The sequence below is a fragment of the Rhamphochromis longiceps genome, linkage group LG16 (genome assembly GCF_057381845.1).
Source record: "Rhamphochromis longiceps isolate RC_006_pf linkage group LG16, R_longiceps_female_GT1.1, whole genome shotgun sequence".
NCBI classification, from domain to species: domain Eukaryota; kingdom Metazoa; phylum Chordata; class Actinopteri; order Cichliformes; family Cichlidae; genus Rhamphochromis; species Rhamphochromis longiceps.
Window position 1 is genome coordinate 22908723 of NC_140572.1, and position 19135 is coordinate 22927857.

The window sequence follows — 19135 nt, forward strand, 5'->3', positions numbered from 1 at the left end:
AGTGCATGCACAATAACCATTTTGTATTTAACGTTGCAATTACTGAGCAGCAAGTACTACTAATATCGATACACTATCCAGTATCAGCATTATGTTCATGTCGTGTGCATGTCAGACGGGTTACTTCATTTGCTGGATCACACGCTCAGTTTTTACCATTCAGTCTGTCACTGAAATCAAGAAATCGTTAGAGGGGGAATTAATTCTCTCTTGCATATGTGTACCGGGTGTACATAGCTTAGTTATAAGGGTAACAGTAAAATGTACAGTGCTATGAAAACCTATTTGTCCCCTTCCTAATTTCTTTTTTTGCTTGATCTTCTCACACTTAGATGTCTCAGATCAATAACAAAAAAAACCCCATATTTTTTATATTAGCAAAAGATAACCAGAATAAATACAAAATACAGTTTTTCAATGGTTATTTATTAAGGGGGAAACTTATTTAAACCTACTTGGTCCTATGTGAAAAAGTAATTACAAAGCAATTTCTAAGGACTTGGGACTCCACAGAACCACAGCGAAAACTATTATCCACAAATGAAGAATTCGTGGAGCAGCAGGGAACCTTCCCAGGAAGGAACATAAGACTAACCTTTAGAGAAATTATTCTGTGGACTGATGAGACAAATCTTTAACTTTCTGGAAAGTTTATGTCCTGTTACATGTGACCAAAACTAACACACCAACAATCAAGCATGGTAATGGTTTTGTGATGGTTTGGGGCTGCTTTGCTGTTTCAGGACCTAAACAACTTGCTGTGATTGACAGAACCATGATTTCTGCTCTCCACCAGAAAATCCTGAAGAAAAAAAGTCCTGAATCCCAAGGTTGTGCAGTAGGACAATAATCTGAACCGCCTCAAAATGAAGGTTTTGGAGCGGCCTAGTCGAAGTCCTAACTCAAGTCAGATTGAGATGCTTGGCATGACCTCAAACAGGTCGTTGGTGTTTGAAAACCCTGTAATGTGGCTGACTTACAAAAAAGAATTATGCAAAAGATAGTTAACCAAAATTCCTCCACAGCCATGTGAAAGACTCATTGCCAGTTATCATAAACACTTGACTGGAACAACCACTTAGTGTAGGTTTAGGGGGCAATTACATTTTCCCATAAGACCAGATAGATTTTACTAACCCTAACCCCCTCCCCCACCTGTTAATAAATGAAATCATTATTTAAGAACTTAATTTTTGTATTAACTCATGTTATATTTGTCTAAAATTAAAATTAGTTTGAGTTTCTCACAACTTTGTACCAGGCTTCATGAGCCACAGACCAAACTCCCGTGAAGGCCCCGGTGTGCTCATGCTCCATGCTGGCTCTTCGAGTGGACACTCCCCCATCTTGGCTCACACACCCTCCGTGCAAAGACAGGAGCGACTGCCACAGGCTGTTGAAACAGGACAACACAACTTTCAAGGTAAGTACACCAGTCTCTGTCAAAACACGGAGCTGTTATTCATTCACTTAGCACTTCTATAATTTGGCCTCGCTTGTGTGTACAAACTCTGGCGAAACTTGGCGACCTTGCTTTAGTTATCTCGGTGAACTGCAGGGCGCAGTAGTGTTAGCCCTGCAAGCTAGCGATTACACAAACTTAGCTGCAACACCTCAAAGCTAATGTATATGTATATGTGTATTCATTTATTATAGGCTATTTAGTACATGTTGGCTGAAAAAAGCGATATAAAAAACCTGTGAGATAACTATTAACGTCAGCTCGATTCTTGCTGACGCCTCCGGAAAGTTGTTTAGGTTTGCTAATTTGAGCTAGCAAGGACAACCTACTTCAGCTTAGTCACTGATGAAGTTTAATAAAAAGCGTTTAAGTGTGTTTTACAGGTGATTTAAGAGGATTGGTGTATGTTTTCTAAACGTCAGTCAAAACATGTACCTATAGCTGTTAACGAGCCGCTGAAGCTGTGAACGCTCCTCTGTGATTGTTTGGAGCTGCTGTTGCACATACATATACAGAAGTACATGCTTTATAGCTCTACAGTTTAACTAAAAATGAGCCTCACAGAAAAAGTATTATTAAAACTTCTGGATTTATTTCGGGAATGCTGTATTATACTGCGGCAGTTGTTGCACAATGTACCTAATACATTGGCAACCGAGTGTGTATTCACAACTCATTACTGCTGTCAACAGGTGGAGAGGTAATTTGTGAAACGGCATCAGAGGAGGGTCCCAGTAACAGAGTAACCTACACTCCTTCCTCTTCATCAACATGGGGGCTGCGGTCTCACGGTGGAGGGTTTGTATTCAAACCTTTATTAACCATGTCATGTGAAACAAATTACAGTTAGTGTTACTTCTGCTTTTTGATAGTTTTGAATCATTTTCAGTAAACTCTTACTTTGGAAGCATGACTTTAACAGGCACCATTTCTACCACACCAAACGTAATACACAAGCAATGATCTCATGGTTGGATAGATTTACATAAATTTTGTATGTCTAAACAGTACATCTGTGTTCTAGTTGGCATGACATGATGCACATTTGCATGATCAGGGTAGCCTGTTAGTAATAGAATAACACACATAATGCACGTACAAAAGTAGGAAGAAGAAAAAGGAAGTTTCCAGATCTTTTTCTCTCTCTCTCCCTCTCTCTCTCTCTCTCTCTCTCTCTCTCTCTCTTTTTTTTTTTTAAAGTTCCTCACAAAGAGCGCTATTGTTTTGGAAATCGTAATTGTACAATACCTCTTATTCAAACTTTTTGTCTTATAGGCGAAACCATCCACTGTGGAGATTTTGGAAGGAATTGACAAGGTACGCTTAACCTATTAAAAAAAAAAAAAAAAAAAACTAAAACTATTTCAAGCTACAATATGAACTTCCTGTCTTTTATTAATGCAAATCTATGATAAATATTGGTTATTGCACAATTGGTTTTTATGCTCAATCAAGGCAGATTTTGATGCAGAAAAAATGACTTAAATGTGTTGTATAAGCACCGACCTTCAGTGACTGCCATAGCAGCTCCTTATTTGCTAAGTGATAGAGCTTTACTGCTCTTCTGCATTGCAGCCAGTGTCAGACTATTTAAAGATCCTGTCCTTGGAGCACGGACATGATGACATCTTCCTGTCACAAAGACATCAATGACATTGAAGTTGCAATGCAATGGGTGTTGCTGCTTTTTGTTTAGCTTCAATTATTCACCTGTGAAAGAATATATATATATATATATATATATGTTGTGAGCGTGTGTGTGTGTGTGACATATAGCACACAGCACATTCGTAAACACAAACAGACCACTGTGAGGTTAAATGTGAGACCAGCTTGTGCTTAGAGTGACACACACACATGTTACAGTGCAACCATAGTGGCCAAGAGTGGTCCCATTTTTGTCCAGTAGCTATTTTTAGAATATGTAGTCAGCAGCCTGAAGCAGTGGTGTCACATTTCAGTTTAAAAAAAGCATAAAGTACCTGTTTATGTGTGACGTAATAATGGTTGAGGTGAGAGAAAACTCATGTTCTGACCAAATGATTCATTTCCAGTTAAACCCTATGTTAGATTACACATCTCTTTAGTCTGGTGAGCTTAGGTTATTTGCTAAAATGTAGTGAGAGAAATATCATAAAGGGAGTGATGCAAATGCTGAATGTTGGATGAAATTCTGCACTTAAAGTTTGCATCTAAGAAAAATAAAACTGTTCCAGTATTTATAACCCTAATGGTTCCCCACTGCAAGATTGCATCTAGCTGTTTTTCCACAGCATCTTACTGCATTTATATTACCTTCTATTAAATTAAATTAAGATAATGCAGGATCATGCCCAAGTCGTAATGGAAAAGCCTGTTGTGAAATTTTCAATACAATTTTATTTATATTAGACCAAACCAAAAGGGCATTTGAGGCCTTTTATTTTATCACTATAAAGGCAGAAATGCAGTGATCACTTGTGAGCAAGCACTTAGCTACAGTGGAGAGAACAAAAAGAAAAAGACTACCTTTTAACAGGATAAACCAGACTCAGGGAGGCAATCTGTCTACTGGTTGGGGTGTGAGGAAAGCAAAAAAAAGCAGACCACAGAGAGACAGAGTCAGTGTGCATTTGCATTGATTCTAAAAGTCTAGGAAACTTGGCACAAGTTTTCCAAAAGATGTATTTGGTATGGTGGCGATGGGGCTTGGTTCCAAATGTTCAGTGCATGTTAAATTGGGTTGTGAACTAGTTACTATATAATCAAGGCCATAGCTGGCTCATAGTGGGCCTTTGAGGGGTTTCTAGTCAGTGAGTCTGTTACATGAGCTAACTGAAGAGTGAGCTTTATGCTGTTATTTCTGGCTGACAATAAACCAAAATGTATGTTTTGCGTAAATGAAACCCCACTTCAAAACAACAACAACAACAACTCAGAATAACTTGATACTGATTTACAATGACTTCCTTCTTGGGACACAAGTGGACTTTACAGTGTCCTTGTATTGTCATAACATTACCACACAAATAGCAACAGTTTTTTGTTTTGTTTTTCTTCACATCCATCTCTGTAAAAAGTTGTAAAAACAGCAGTTTGCGTACAACATTGAGGGGGCTCTGAGCCTAAGAATTTCATTGCCAATGTTATCTGTATGTGACAAATAAAGCTTGAAACTTAAAGTTGATGGCATGTAGAAAACCAGTTTTAGTAATGATCCAAAATAGGTGAAATGGCGTTAACAAAATGTTAATAATTTTCCTAATAAATATATAAACTGCATTTGAATGACTTGCATTACATGAGACTGAAGTTAAAATATGTTCAAAACATTAATGGTTATTTTTATAAATATGTTAATAGAAGTTTGAATATAAAATGTAAGTTCAAACTCCAGTTTTGTTTTTTTAATTTTTATTATTGATCCTTTCATGATCCTTCCATTTTTCTCCACAGGGCATACAGGTTCTTGAAGAATATAGTGAGAAAAATCAAAGGCAGCTGAAGATATGGGTTGGACGACTGCTTCTCTACTCGTCGCTTCTCTACTTGATCACTTGTGTAGTTGTGTATTTCTGGTATCTGCCCGAACAGTTAATGGGACGGCTCATATTGTCTCTTCCCTTTCTAATAGTTCCGTTATTGTAAGTATAAGAGATAATCTATCATATTTTCACTAAACTGTAATTGTGATTTATTGAGATGGCTGTTTTTTCTCTTCTGTTTAGAGTGTGGTTACTTCGAAAATTGCTGATAAAGTTTTTTTCCAGAAGAACTGAAAAAAATAGTAAGTTTTTTTTCCTCTGTTGTGCAAGTTTTTTTTGTTTTTTTTTATAAATTTATGTTTAAACAGATGTTGGATTTCCTAACGTTTTCTTTCCAGATGAAAAGTTAGAGGATCTTAAAGCAGAAAAGAGGAAAATAGTAAGTGATGTTTTTATTTATAATACAGAAATACTTTTATGTGCAGTGCTGTGCAGAATTGAGACACTGTTGGATGCCTGGGAAGAAAATTACGAAGTGAAAATAATAAGTTTGCCTGATATGATTTATGTTTACTGATGCTGTTGTGCTAAATTTTATTTGACTCAACTTGAACGTGAATTCTGTCATAATGTCGATGATTCATAAAAATTTTTGCGAGGTTGAACATGACCTTTTTTCTTCGGGAGCTTTTGAAGATGGGCTTGGCACAATAGAGAACCTGAGAACACCATCTATTACAAGGCTCACTGTGCTTGTCTTTGAAGATGATTTATTTTTATATTTGCTTTTTGTTTTTGATTGTTTCAAGTAGTTATAAAGCCTCTAAGATTGTATGTATTCAGCCAAAGTTAATAACATCTTTTAAACGGGCGACATTCCAAAAATCTAACAAAAGTGTCAGCAATCAGTTACGTAAATTCAAAAACACATTTCAAAACAGATATTGCCATGCATCGTTGCACAATGATCTGTGACTCTACCTAAGTGTGTAATGTAAGATTTCAAAGGCTTGATCATTGAAAGCCACAAAATGTGTGATCAATTATTTGTTGTTAGTGTTTTATTTTTTTCTGTTTAGGGGATGGTGATTTATATTGGTAATTATAATCTTTGCAGTGGTTTAGAGTTTTAACTATAAGTAGGACTGCTCAATTAATTGAATTTTAATCACGATTACGATCTGGGTTTTCAACGATCATTAAAAATGACTGAGCCGATTATTAGCCCCTCCCTCATGCTTTACTCTCGCGCTGCTCCGTGTGACCCGAGGGAAGCTCGGAAAGCTAAGCAGAAGTTATTTGGAGAGAAGAGTGACTGCCATTGGTTGAAAAGAGGTAAAAAAAAACTTCAGTGGTGTGGAAACATTATGGGTTCGCGGAGTCAGACGTGGATCAAGTAGACACAGTGTGTAAACTTTGCTATGGTGTAGTAGCTGCACCACAGAGCAACACTGCAAAGTTCACTAAACATAGATGTTTACATTTTTCATTTATTTCTTATATTGCAAACATTTGCACTGTTATCAGTATTTGCACACTATTTTATATTATTTTTTAAAGTCATTATTCAATACATTGTTATTGTTAACCCTTTAAAGCCGGTCAGAGCAGCAAGCTCTGTTTTGTGTAACTATTTTTAAATCCCGCTAAGCCGCTAAGCTAGCACAATAAATTTTTTTCCATATGAAACCAGAGGAGTTGTACTTACATCTTATGCCATCAGCTTGTCCTCGGTCACGGTTTCCTTCCACATAAAGTTTTGCAAAAATTGCATAAAAAGCGCTTGCAGGAACAAAAACATAATACTCCAGAAACACGCTTTGCCGATCAGCTGTTCGTAACACTTCCCACATTGAAAAAGACGTCAACGCGAACTATCGCATTTACTGCCCGAAACCGGAAGTGACGTCATTTTCGCGGAAAATGTAGTTTTTTACTTGTAGGCCTTAAAAGCCTATACTGGTGTTTTTATAAGTCATGTTTGACTTTTCTGAATAGTTTCTGTGATGCTTAGAACTCTAACTGCACTGCTGGAAATAGTTTATTTTGATGCACCTGCTGTTTTCTTTGCAAATTTGCATCATAGGATTGTTTATTTTTTTGTTTTTCCTGCAGTATATAAAAATTGCTGTATCTCCAAAATAAAACTATGAAGACACTCAAAATAAATTTCCTGTTGTTGTAAACTATTTTTTGCAACTTTTTTGTATTTAAAGTTTTGAGGGATAAACCTCTTAAATTTATCCAAGTAGAAATGTAAAAAACAAAACAAAAATGATTTTCAATTTTTTTCTAGTTTATTGCACTTTTTTGCAATTAATGTAATTACTATGGACTTAATACATACATATTATTAAAATATGGGCTATAACAGTTGTATTGATGTATAGCAACTTGAAATGCTCCCACAAATAGCACTACAACATGTAAAAAAAATATATATATAATCTCTGGCCGACGTGGTTCTATGGTAGGTCTTAAAGGGTTAAATAAATATCGTCAAATAATCGTGATCTCAATTTAGGTGAAAATAATCGTGATTATCATTTTTGCCATAATCGAGCAGCCCTAACTACAAGTGAAATGGCTTTTACATTCTTTACACTTAGTGTTTACCCACCAACCATTTCATTAGGTGCATCTTGTTAGTACTGGTTTGGACCCTCTTTTGCTTTTCCAACTACCCCATTTCTTCATGGCACAGATTCAACAAGGTGCTGGAGATATTTCTCAGAGATTTATATTCATTTTTATATGATAACATCACACACTGCAGATTTGTTGGCTACAGAACCGTGATCTCTTGTTCCAGCCAATTCCCAAAGATACTCCATTGAATTGAAATCTGGTGACTGTGGAGATGATTTGAACTTGGCCCTTTACGCTTTCTTTTTTTTTTTTTTTATATCATTCACTGCGGTGTAAATCCTAGAGGCGATTGCATGGGAAAATTTCAATACATCAGCAGTTTCTGACATACTCAGACCAGCCCCTCTGGCACTAACAACCATGCTGCATTCAAAGTCCCTTTTCTTCCTCATTCTAATGGTCAGTTTGAAATGTAGCGGGTTTTTATATCTACATGGCTAAATAAACTGGGGTGTTGCCATGTGATTAGCTGATTAGATACTTGTGTTAAAGAGCAGCTGAACAAGTTTGTAAAGTGGTTGATGGGTGTATTTGTCAGTGTTGAGAAACTTAAGTCTGCTATGAATATATGAGTTGAAATTGAGTAGAACAGCTCAGTTGGTTTTGTCCTGTGCTGCTACATCCTTGATGTGACATAAACAATGAATGAGTTAAATATAGTTTGGCATTTTTTTTTTTTTTTTTTTACTTGTAGCCTGAAGTCCACTTAAAAAAATTGTAATTTTGATTCTTCACGGTCCACTCGTAAAGCCAGGATTGACATTTAATGCCTTATAAAATTAGTTTTGGTTATCTTCTCAGCAATTTTCTGTAAGATACTCTAAGCTCTGTGAAGACAACATTTGATTGGTACAAAACCTTGATCCAGTAAACTACTCTTCTAATGTCACTTTAATTAATTGCATTTACTACAGGAAAGAAATAAATCTGAGAAATTGCTTGTCATCCTCTGTCAAGTCTAATAACTTTCAATAATTAGGGCTGATGGATTTTCACACTCTCCATTATCGAAGTAGTGAATGTAATTATTCCTCATATTATATGTAAACATTAAGAAATGTTCTGTACTCACTCTAAATGAAGATGTACAATGTAGTGAAGTTGCTTTAAGGGCTCTTTTCTCAGTCACTTTGACATGCGATGTTATTGAAGGTGATTCTAAGATATTTGTGTGTATTTATAAATGCCAGTTTATGACACACATGATCAGCAAATGATTACTCTGATATGTTAACAGTGATAAATACTTTCAGGCAATAAATTAAAAGATAATTTAAGTTTATTTCTTAATGTTTTTGCATTTATTTCCAGCTTGAAGAAGTTATGGAAACTGAAACATATAAAAATGCAAAAATGATTCTGGAGAGATTTGATCCTGATTCCAAGAAAAATATTGTGAGTTCTTTTTTGTTTTTTTTCTCTGCTGTATAAATTGTCTGATTGCGTTCGGTTTATATATATATATATATATTTTTTTATATTAAAGCATGTTCTTGTACACTCCTCTGTTCTGTATGAAGGAGCTTGAATCGACTCCAGTTGCTCCTCAGATAACTCCAAAACCAGGACAAGGTAGCAGTGAGTTTTGAACGTTCTCAGGAGACAATACTATTTGCCCTACTTCGACTCTGGCATTTCCTATTATGCTATTAAAGCATCCTGCAATGTTTTCTGTGTTAGAACTCCGCCATCGGAATGTCATCCCAAAGGCCCCCCCAGTGGTGGTGAATCCTGCAAGCGAAGCTGCTGCCCGCCCTCCTCTTGCCTCCAGGCCCACCTATCCTGGAAGATCTTCCCACTCTGCTCCAGGTGGACCCCCAGAGAGGAGCCTGTCAGCTATAGCTGCTCAGCAGAGCTTGATGAGGAAGCCTGTGACCCCTGGAACACCTGTTCCAGGAGTCGGTGAGTTACCTGCACACAGGGGGACCAGATCATAATGTGGTCGATTAAGGTGTGATTTACTCTTTCCTGGCTCTTTGTCCCCAGTTGTTCAAAGCTCTGTGGTGTGTGTTGTCAGAAAGGATGTAGTATGTTGTACAGTAAGGTAGTGGATAATTGTGGAAATGTATGATAACAATATCTAACTATATGGTCTAACTTTTGTCCACTAAGTGTCTTACTTGGGCCTGAGATTGCAATTGATAACTTTTGTTACTATGACCATAATATTTGTATAATATTTACCTCAAGAGGATATGATCTATCATCATTGGCTGCTTTTAAAGATTGAAAAGGAACAACCAGAAAGATAGATGAAACATTTCTCATAAAGCAGTTGTTTTATATGGAAGACATCTGTGGGGTATAGGGGTATTGAATATTCAATATCAGTAATTTCTGGACTGACCACTCAATAGAAAAAAAAATGCAAATTACTGCAAACAGTAAAGGAAAATGTGCTCCTAGAGTAGTGGAAGCTGTATGCTGTAATTGCCATGTGGAATGCCAACTGTGAGGTATGCACGATGCAGTATTACATTAACTATGATTAATTAGCCAGACCTGCATTTGTTCTCTGGGCAATGGTGGTAGAATCTCACTAAATGTCTTTTAATGCTTAGTGAAATTGCCTTTGGCATTGGGAACACCTCACAAATGGTTTACATGAGTTGATGTTATCACCTGCTTCTGCTGAAAATTGAAAGTGAAAAGCAATTTGATACAAAGAGTCACCACAGAGTTTCCATATGTTGGTAAATTAATAACCAGCAGGATACTGAGACTCTGCCAAGTCTCACAGAAATGACCAGTCATCTTCCTATGATTGCTCTTGATGTTGGATTATATTAATTACTACTCACCAACGCAGCAGGGATTCGGGACGTGCTTTGCAAGTGCGATCCGGTGTTAAGACATTAAGAAAAAGAGGCAGCTTTTTGTAAAATTAATCATGGTTTGTGCACCACACTATTTCACAGATTTATTACTGTAAGCAGCACCTGTTTACTGAAGTATGCATTCCAAGCTGCAGAGTGCATCTAACAGGCAAAGATGCTATGCTTTAACAGGGATGCACCCCCCAGGCCCACCGCTGGCCAGACCTGTGATCCCAAGGGAGAGAGGTGCTATGGACAGAGTCATAGAGTATCTTGTTGGAGATGGCCCTCAGAACAGGTAAATAAAATGGGAAAATGAGTCTCTTCAGTAATGCAGTAAAGTAAATGCAACCTGTGTATCATGTCATGAAAAAGTTGTAAACATCTGAAGTGCATTAATTTGATAAATATTAGACGATCGGAATATAGCTGTGTTGAAATGTGTAAATGAATTTTTTAGGCAGAATCTGCTTTTTTTTTTTTTTTTTAAATGCCAAACCATTTAAAGTTACGTTTATTAAACCTTGAAAGAGCTCTTAAAAAGGCGAACTGAAAACAACTCTTATTCTTCTTGCACCGATCCTCCTTTTTAATATATGATGATCATGCTTCCCTTAAACATTAATTTAAACTTGTCCATCATTGCAGCTGCTCAACACTGACTGAAATATAGTACTCTTTTGTAGTAGCCTGCAATAGTTGTAGCTTTATCAGCTAAAATCATATAGTCTGTTTTAAAACAATTTTTTTACAGTTTGTAGTTGTTTTTTTTTATGTTGCACATTACTTTATCTGGAAATTTTAAATCTACTTTGTAGATTTGTGTTAGGAGTGGTAATACTGAGTTATCCAGTGCCTGTTCACATGCTATGTAATATCTTACTAGATTGTTTGTTTGTTGTTGTTGTTTCCCTTCTTCATAGATACGCTCTCATATGTCAGCAGTGTCTGTCCCATAACGGCATGGCATTAAAAGAAGAATTTGAATATATTGGTGAGACTTTGAGAATCACAGCACACTTTGTCAGTCTCCATCAAACACTGTGCCTTCATTTGCCCTCTAGCATTTGGCAGCATAGTATATCATATGGCTCTTAAATGCCTCTGCCACTACCAACTCCTGTAAGCAAAAAGAAAGCAAGATTGAATATGCAAAGTAGTGCTACACATCAATCTGAAATGTTTATGCATCTGAGGCATTTTTTTCCCATTGGTTCATATTCATGTATATTAATCTATGTCTGTTTCACAATGTATTAGCATGGTTACATAAAATATATGCGTGGGGTTTTATTTGTTTCTTTTCAGCCTTTCGATGTGCGTATTGTTATTTCTTGAACCCTGCAAGAAAGACGAGGCCTCAGGCACCCAGGCTCACCGAGGTCGCTGGTAACCATAAGATGTCACCAGAGGCGACTGGTACTGATGCAGATGATAACCAAACTGTTTTAGGTAATAATGAACTGCAAATGTAAATCAAGTTATTAAGGTGTATTACACTAAAATGTTAAATTAATTAATCTAATACAGATACAGATCTAAAATGGATAAAATAGCATTCTTTTGTACGCATACAGTAGTAGTCATTTTCTTATCTTCACCCTTTTAAAAAAAATACTTGTTCATATGCATTTCAAATCTAAACGTAAAAAAAAAGAGAAGAAATAACTGTTTCTAATTATCAGAGAACACGAAGCTTACTGATGTCCCTGCTGGTTCAAATACCCAAGAGCCGGCTATACCAACAGCCACAGAGCCCAGTTCTGCATCAGATGGCCAAAACACCCCAGAGTCGCAAGACCTGCCCTCTGAGAAATCTGACGGAGAGCAAGATTTGTCTGCCATGGAAGTGGAATAAAACAGCGGCGCGGTAATTTCACCACAAGTCAGACTGGAACATTTTTGTTTTCATTGAGGAAATGTAGAAATGATTAGCTTCCAAGTAAATGCCGTAAGTTTGAAGAGCACAATAACAGATGTTAATGCAATCTTCAGCTTACAGAGTGTTCTTTCTTTTGAAAATTGCAATAGTAATTAATTAAACATTGAACTTGCATAGTAGTAGCATTTGATAGCAACTGCCAAACACTCTTATATTTTTAGCATGTTTACAGGTCAATAACAGAGCTATGAGGGTTAAGCTTGTCTCAGTGTTGCATAGGAAAAGTCTCTCTCTCTTTTTTTTAACAGGGTTTTGAAGGAGTTTCTGTCTTTATTCTAACAAGGTACAACTTCAGAAACAGAAATATTTTGTGGAAAAATTATTTATGGGAAATTATTTATAAATATTTTTTCTATATTGCTGCGCCCTTTTCTGACAGTGTTGAATGGAATACTTTGCAGCTTGGAGGTGCTTACATGTTTACACTACCACTGTACCAGAATGATGATGATGATAATAATAATAATAATGCACATGCACTATGTATTTTTTTGCTAAAGGAGGAAAACAGGTTTGTCAGTCCTGTTATACTGACTGAAGTGCCTTTTTATATGTCAAGTCCCTATTTGAGAACATTGTCTATTAAATGTTTTTACATGTAGACGGTGAAGTCATTCAGCTGTTTTAAGTCTTAAAAGGCAGCGTCTGTTTGCTAAACAAGTTCCCGGTATGTATGTATGTATGTATGTATAAATGATATTAAATAAACGTTTGAGAAAATCTATTTATCTGTGTTCACAATCACAACCACTTTGTCTTCATTGCTATATTTATGAAAGCACCATTTATTTCTGTTGTATTTTAAAAGTGATTCTACATCAGCATTAAATTAACATTTGAGCAACAACATGAGAAACAACTCCCCGGGATCTCTCTAACCTGTATTGTTTCTTCTTGTATATGTTGTATTTTAAATGGGTACCCATTTTCTTCTTTGGCCGTCTTCTCAATCAGGCCCAAATTTAAGCAGTCCGTTTTCATTAGCAGGCCAGTTTTAGCTTGTGATCATTTTATTTTAGCTCATTGATCATTTCAGACAGTGTAAGATAATGGTGCTGACACAGAGCCTGACCAGTCTTGATTGCTTGACCCTCTTCATTTGCAACAGCAAAGTCATTGCGGCTACAAAGTTGTTTTCTACCGTTACATGACCCTTTTCCCCTGAAGATACACCGTAAACTATTGGCGAGTTCAACATCCCACATCTTCTATGGGTTTTGATAATGTATGTTTACAGAGACGTGACCTCCCGGGCCTTGTAATGCATCAATCTGACACCAACAGTAACGCCTGATTCCACCGCATACTGTTTGAGGTTGACCTCTGACAAGAGCCAAACGGGGGGAAAAAAATGGGACATCAATAGGACGATGTTTGGATGTTTTCACACCACTGGGAGGTTGTTCAGTATACAAAGTGTGTGTGTGTGTGTGTGTGTGTGTGTGTGTGTGTGTGTGTGTGTGTGTGTGTGTGTGTGTGTGAGAGAATCATCACAAGTAATATTTCATGAAAGATCTCGATGCTGTGTGGTTTGAAAATTACGTGTGTGTGTATGTATATATATATATATATACACTTTTTAATTCCAAAGCACTGAATCATTTCATGACAGTTTGTATTATATCAGCCAGTGAAATTGTGTGTGGGGTTATCAAATCTTCGTAACAGCTTTCAGTTTTTTGTTTTTCTTTCGTTGTTTTTGATGCATGAAGACTTTCACAAACAGATGAATGATCGCAGGGAGAAGAGTAAAATTGTGGTCTCAACTGTTTAACATGCCTTTAGAGGGGTTGCAGTTACGTTGGTACTAGCATTTGCGTAGTGTGATGATTTTTATCGGGTGCCAAGTTGAAGGCCTATTTAAGTACAATCAATACTTGGGATAGCCCTTCAGCTATCTGATTTATACTGTAGTTATCATTGTCCGCACCTAATTGACCACCATCTCAAAATCTATTATATGAACAAAGAGTATTTCAAAGAAATACTGTTTACATAATGCAAAATCCAAAGGCACATTTTTAGTTTTTGTTTTGTTTTTTGTTTTTTTTCGGGGTTCTGCTTGATTGTCCAACCAGTCAAAAGATTACATCTGGATTGCTATCATGGAAACACTTAATTGATTTTCAAGGATGACAAATGACACACAAAGCCCCAGTGCCAAGGTAATTTTGAGCAAGAGATGAAAATGTACATGGTGCTGTCCCAAGGTTCATAGTTCTTTTCATACTCATCTCTCACATGTGCATTCGAGGCCACTTGACTTAAATTTATACTGATCTTTTATTTATACCCAGAAAAAATGGCAGATAAGAAACATAAGTGTTCTTGATATTGTGTTTTGTCATATCTAGCAGCCAAAGATTGAAATCCTGCGAAACAATTTTCTGAAGAAATGAAAGAGCGTGCCCTCCTGAACCCTGGAGGAAAATAACCCCACGGTGCGAGGCAGAATATGAAACAGAGGCACAGAATAAGTAAAATAGACAAGTGCACCAGGCTTGTCACTTTTCCATTTGCTGCCCCCGAGTGTGAGCACTTCAAAATTCTCCTCATCTCAGCTAAGACCTTCATCGTTATGCTCTATCTACTGTACTGAATACGAAAAAAGTACCATATCAGGCAAAGGTAATAAGGACGGGAGTTTTAAGCATTTACCATGTTTCTGTCAGTCATGAAGTAGAAAGCAACAGGAAGAACAACAAAGTCATAAATATGCAGCACATGCCATTGTGCACTGGAGACAATGTGGAAGAAAAAAATGCTGCAATGAGTGTCACAGAAGTAGTTAACTTGGTTGTGATATTAGACATTACCAGTGGCTCTTGACAACAGCATCATTACACAGAGCACAATCTCCTTCAGAGAAGCATTAAAATCAAATTAGATTATACAAGCGCTTGGCTTGATGAGCTGCGAGGGGTGATGGTTCCTAAAGAGTGGCTCTCTGGTTATTACTGTAAAGCTCTTCAGGTGCTTGGGCTTGAATTGCCACTTGATAAAGCTTACCACGAAAGGTCATCAGCTTTCAAGAAATTAGGGTTTTCGTTTTTCTTTTATTAATAATTCAAGTCAGATTAAACTTTCACACCCAGATGGATGGGCTTCCGTTTTTTCCCCCCACATTCTATCTGTCATATCATTGCATGCTGCTGAATGCATGATGCCAGCAATAAACCGCTGTGTTGTGGTTTATACCAGAGTGACATTCAGGGATCAGAGAGCATTGTCATTCTCTGTCCTATCTTGAACTCATTATACCACTTGAACGATGGCATCTGTTCGAGCACTGATGCAGTTTGACAGTTATTACAGCAAACAATCCACTTTCCTACATATATGCTATACTGGAAGAATAATATAGAAGTAAACTTTTGGAAAGAGTGCATGCAAGTGAAGTGGATAGTATCAGAATCTTCTGTATTATAGTGCTGTAGATTATTTTGATTTTAGACTTAGTGGTTTTAATGTTCCCATGCATGCATGATTTTGTGCATGAGGACACACGTATGTATAAATGTGTATATATATTGATTCATTTAACGCAGTGTAAGGATCCAACATGCCACAGGAATCAATAACATAGAAACAAGGTTATCCTGAATTTACAAATCCTGTCGTGTGCTGGGTAACATTTCAGCAACTATAGAGCACAATCAAATCACACAAAAAATTACATAGTTTAGTATGTAATGCATTTAGAACATATTTTGATGGAAAGACAACCAAAAAGAGAAGAGAGAGGAGAAGAAATGGAGAGCTACGACAACATAGCCCTTCACTATCTCATGTGGAAATCATACAAAGCATCCTGCAGGCAGCAGGTTCATTTTATAGCTTCATCTATTACCACACTGTCATTGTTAATTGTCTTCTTTTTACCTCTGCAGGATTCTCCAAATTGGTCCTATCGAATGTGACAGGAGGAAGAGCATTAAGCATCTGACAAGATGATATCTAAGTTCAATTTCCTACTCCTCACCTGATTTATACCTGCAGCAGATCATTTTCCTTTCTGTCATAAAGACCTCTATAAATCAGTGGTGCTTATGGAAGCACTACAGAACAGGGTCCCTGGATTTGTTTCCCCTGTGTTTGCTATTAGGAAGCCATTACAGCCACATTTTCCTCCTTCAAACAAAAATGATCAAATCTAATACTGGCAAGATTAGAGAGATAAAGAGAGAAAGGGCTGGCGGAGCCGTTCAACACAGTCCCCTATCTAAACAATATGCTCTAAACTCAATAAAAACAGGGCTTTTTGCTGGTGACACCATTATCCATCTGTTTGGACAAAATTGCTGTATCATGGTATAAATCTGCGATACAAGTGACATATCCTCTAAAATAAAAGGGAACATTAACTGCTCTATCTTCTAGAGGCCATGGGACTAGCTGGCTATAAGCTCAGTCAAGTGTGATGGCAGTTATACTGTGTTTTACTAGACTGCAGACAATTATACTTTGCTCCTATCCCCTAAGAAGACAAACTGCCTTGGCTTCAACTGAAATGATTTCAAATAGATTTTCCAAAATGTCTGTCGCCAGATTGCTTCCATACATTATTTCACTTAAATGGAGAGAAAAAAAGAGGGAGCAAATCCACAAATCAATCACAAAAGCCCACTTTACCAGATGGAAAGACGGCTTTCAGTGCATGTGTGTGTGTGTTTGTGTGAGTGGGTGTCTTGTGGAACCACAGAGAAGGACAGTTATAGGATGTGCAGTCCTGTCTCTGTTATGTCTCACTCATACTGAAGGATAACATAGTGTATCTGTTTCCAGTGTTGAGCTGGCAGTGCTGTGAGAGTGAAATAATGTGCCCTATAATGAACTGACCCGCCTGAACTTTTAGATTCTTAAACAATTACTTAATTGAATTACCAATCATGTGTAATCCAATAGGAAAAAAAAACCCTTTAATGCAGTTATCTCACACATGACAGACAACTCACTGTTCACTGAGGAAGGTACTTGGTATCCCAATTTGTCTTTCATAGTACTAAGCTTATGCTACAGAAAATACAAAGGTTCTGTTTTTTAAGAACAATGTGTAAGAAATGTAGACTTATATATTGACAACAATACTCAACGCAAACTTAAATTGCTGCATGATCAATGTAGAGCAAGCTCAACATTCAGTTTAGCTTTATTTGTACAATTACAAGTGTCTACAGCACTTAGGAGACAAAAACGCTTAGTCTCAGCCAATAGGAAAACTGGATTTCAGCTCGGTGGCCCGTACACCCAATCAGAGCACGACTTTCGAGGTGAAAGTCAATAGTGTTAGCATTAGCAACAAGTTTTTAGCTGTTAGGGATTTATGTTATGTCAACATTACAGAATGCTGAAAGACATAGCATTTGAAAAAATTTTCTAGTCGGGAAAAAATGTAGCTCTGTTTTAAAATTCCTATCACTACTTTGCTAACAATAGCATAAGGAGCGAAATGAGCTAACCTTTGGAGCAGCTCTTCAAAGACTGACAGGTTAGTGCTTTTAAAATAAGTCTTGTATGTTGTACTCTCTGTGGGGGATTTTGTACACTTTATAGCAACTATGGTAAAAACTCTGCTTCTAAAGTCAGTGCTTAAGTCTTGGACGAATATAAAATTAGGCATTTTAAGTAATTAAAAGTTATTGCTAGAGGTATTACTATGTTTTTTGGCCATTTATATAGGAATGTGTCTCATTAATAACAATAAAGTCAATTGTTTATTTGGAGGACAAGAGCCAGGTTTTTGTGATTTTTTCTTTAAATAGTAAGTATAATTTTATAGCTTACCATCTTTAATGTGATCCATAACAATTGAAAATAATAAAAAAGGAGATATCTTTAGGGCAGAAAAATGAATTAAAAAAATGTAATTCAGCATTTAGTCTCATTGGGTAGGAGTTCATCTCCATTGCACATCTTTGCCTGGCAATATTTGCACACTATTTTGTGTAAAATCACTCCAAATTTGTCAGATTGTGAGGATTTTGTACAGCCCTCTTTGGGGCACCATTCACATTTTTTGAAAAGTCTGGGCTCTGACTGGGCCCTTGCAAAACTTTAATCTTCTTCTACTGAAGCCATTTTTTGTCATCATTGTTGTTCTGAAAAGACAAATTTATCTTCAATTTATATATAGTGTTCAGCTTTCTATCAGATGTCTTTTTGTCTCAGAGTTGACTGGTATTTGGAGCTGTTCATAATCCCCTCCACCTTGACTAAAGCTTAAGAAAAACAACCCCAAAGTTGCCATCAGCATGCTTCTCCATAGGTATGGTCTTCTTTTGGTGTTTTGCAGAGTTGTGTTGGTGCCAAACGTACCTTAAATAACCATGTTTTTGCTAAATTTTTAATAATATGATTGTTTTATTATTATTGTTGTTGTTGATTATCTTCATTGGGCTTCCTGGTACATTTTGATGACTTAGATAGTCTTTTGTACCCTTCATCTGACTGCTGACTTTCAACAATGATATCCTGTCAATGATTTCTAAGCTCTTTGCAGATCATGGCTTTTGCTATGAGATTCAACTAAATAAACCTCCAGAAAGTCCTAGAACAGCTGAACTTTACTTGATTTTAGTCATTATTTTGCAACATTTGGATTATTGGGTCAGAATTTGGTAATAAACAACATGAAAGCATTGATCCATTGTGCCTCGATCATTAACTGAACATTATTTCAAATTCACAGCATACTTTTCGTTGCTGACCGCGTCCATCCATTATCACCACAGTGTACAGTGTTTCCAGCACCTTACTGAATCTTTGCCACGAAGAATTAATGCAGTGAAGGTAAAAGAGGGTC

General features: G+C 36.8%; 1 protein-coding gene across 2 annotated transcripts; it reads left to right on the forward strand.

Moving 5' to 3' along the window:
* Positions 1-1332: 1332 nt before the first annotated feature.
* On the forward strand, positions 1333-13057 carry lnpa (limb and neural patterns a). 2 transcript variants are annotated; one of them, XM_085384889.1, is made up of 13 exons: positions 1333-1423; positions 2155-2260; positions 2738-2779; positions 4898-5085; positions 5170-5228; positions 5325-5365; positions 8887-8970; positions 9096-9153; positions 9256-9477; positions 10584-10689; positions 11315-11385; positions 11700-11843; positions 12077-13057. In XM_085384889.1, exons 2-13 carry the CDS (start codon positions 2234-2236, stop codon positions 12247-12249), a joined length of 1215 nt encoding a protein of 404 aa, XP_085241015.1. In that variant the 5' UTR covers positions 1333-1423; positions 2155-2233; the 3' UTR covers positions 12250-13057. The 2 variants fall into 2 exon arrangements, with proteins under 2 accessions (XP_085241015.1, XP_085241016.1); XM_085384890.1 differs by having other exon boundaries at positions 9096-9147.
* Positions 13058-19135: the final 6078 nt, after the last annotated feature.